Consider the following 2,500-nt stretch of genomic DNA (forward strand, 5'->3'; position numbering starts at 1 on the left):
TTCGTGTGAAAAAGCAAGGCTTCATGTTCGGATTCCATATCCTTACACAGCAGTTTAAAAAGACGACTGTTCAAGGCTCCAGCTTTGACAAAATTGACAATCTTGATACCCACATTCAAGACGTCCATCATTTCAACAGGCAAAATTCTGGATGCTAAGGCTTCCCGATGAAGTTTGCAGTGTGTACTCATTACGGAAGGATTTCTTTCTTTCACCTTTGTGACAAACCCAGACCGTAAACCACGCATGGCTGGTGCTCCATCAGTACACACTCCTACCAGCGACTCCCAAGAAAGCTGATTTTCCTGGAAAAAATCTGATATAACATCAAAAATAGCTTCTGCTGTTGTGAAACTTTCCATCGGGTGACAGAACATAATTTCCTCTTTTATATTATTGCCTGATACAAAACGAGCATACATCAGAAGCTGAGAACACTGAGCGACATCAGTCGTTTCATCACACTGGATGGCAAAAACAGGGGAGGCTCTTACTTGGTCGAGAGTCTGAACTTTGATATCTTGAGATAATTCATCTATCCTTTTCTTGACTGTATCATTTGACAGAGAAATCTGGGAAAGCTTGTTTGCACTATCTTTCCCTAGAACAAGTTTTGCTGCATAAAATATACCTGGTTTTATGAGGGACTCTCCAATATTATGGCTCTTCTTGCTCTGTGCAATCAACATGACAATCTCATAAGAAGCCTCAACAACCTTTGAAGATAGCTGCCGAAATGACCCACTGTCGTCCAGTTTAGCTCGCTTCAAGGTGTCTTTTTTAGTTTCAAAGAATGCCTTCGGCTTGTCAACTAAAGCAGGATGTGATGTCCTCAAGTGGCGTTCCAGGCGTGAAGGCCGCATTCCATCATTGCTCAGAGTCTTGTAACATATCACACACTGTGGAACCTCGGTGTCACCCCTTTGGAGAGACACAAATCCAAATCGAATGTAATCTTCAATGTACTTTCGTTTCTTAGCACTCATTGCAAAATACTTGATGTTTTGTATCTATGTAAATATGTAGAACAAATGAGGCCAACACAACAATAAGCAATAATCACACAACGACTGGTGAAATGCAATTGTCTCAGTCCCACCGTCCCACACATTGATAGCATCGCGCGAGAATTTACTAGCCAATCAGCTTCCATCTTACCATGACGTCATCATACGATTCAACCGACGAAGACAACCTCGGAAGAAACGCTCTGCCTAAACGGGTCTCACTCTAACGGTTCATTAGTAAGAAAGAATTCTGTAATAATTCATATGCTTATGCTTATAGTACTGGCCCATGCTGTTGTAAAAGTAATCACTAACTGGAAAAACTTATACTTTTCACCCGAAAGCTCGCGCCCCCCCTGGAAATGATCCACGCCCCCCTGGTTGAGAATCACTGATTTATACGGTTTGTAATATTTTAATAAATTCATTATGCCTCATAGATGCTAATTCAGGAGTTGGCTATACCTTTAAATACTGAATATGAAAATTTTAAATATTAATGGTCAGAAAATATGTAATCGGAAAATTGAAAATAAAAAAATTGGAAAATTGGAAAATTAGTAGTTGTGACGTCACGCGCTCAGCGCTGGCGTTCCTTGGGACCCACAGAGCGAATGTCGTGACGTCATACCTCTTCTTCTGATTGGCTGGTGCTCAGTTGTGACGTCATATCTCTTCTTCCTCAGTAGACGGTTTCAAGCAAGTTAACAAACAAGATGATAAGAATTTTATAAATATATAGATATGTATATATATCCACCTCCATGCATACATACATACATACATACATACAAACATATATATATATATATATATATATATATATACATATATATGTATATACAGTATGTACGTATATGTATATATGTATATATATATATATATATATATGTAGAATCAGCATATATTTCAACTAAAAATTCATCTAAACATCGAGGAGGGTTTGTCAGTTTAGCTAAACAAACTAGTATTTTAATTCTAGAACACGGCAGAAAAACAACCTTTCCCAAGTATCCAACAAGATAATTAAGTTTAGTACATAAACTTCAATTACAGTTTTCCGTATACTCTCTGAAGAAGAGTCTTTTCGGGTTCTGTGCCTTCCCCTGTGTCTATGTTCTTCATCATCCAAATCATTTGTCTAAAATACTTATCAATATATACATATATATATATATATATATATATATATATATATATATACATTACATATATATGTGTTTGTGTATGTGTGTGTGTATACATGTTTAATATATATATATATACATATATATATACATATACATGTATGTATATATATAATATATATATATATGTATATATATTTATATATATATGTATATATACATACACACATATATACATATATATATATATGTATACATACATGCATATATATATACATATATATATATATATATATATATATATATATATATATATATATATATATATATATATATATTCCCGCGCGATGAATTTAGTGATGAGTT

General features: G+C 34.7%; 2 protein-coding genes across 2 annotated transcripts in view; one reads left to right on the forward strand and one right to left on the reverse strand.

Annotated features, from left to right (window-relative positions):
• The window catches only part of LOC143025736 (zinc finger BED domain-containing protein 5-like), a 1,776-nt gene extending 790 nt beyond the window's left edge, over positions 1-986 (reverse strand). The window contains exon 1 of the mRNA XM_076185740.1: positions 1-986. This exon is cut by the window's left edge and continues 790 nt beyond it. Coding sequence (XP_076041855.1) covers positions 1-986 — 986 coding nt within the window.
• LOC143025459 (uncharacterized) overlaps positions 1-2,500 on the forward strand; it is a 262,790-nt gene that overhangs the window by 21,865 nt on the left and 238,425 nt on the right. The window lies entirely within an intron of this gene.

The sequence above is a fragment of the Oratosquilla oratoria genome, chromosome 5 (genome assembly GCF_046742065.1).
Source record: "Oratosquilla oratoria isolate Oo_2021 chromosome 5, ASM4674206v1, whole genome shotgun sequence".
Taxonomy (NCBI): Eukaryota; Metazoa; Arthropoda; class Malacostraca; order Stomatopoda; family Squillidae; genus Oratosquilla; species Oratosquilla oratoria.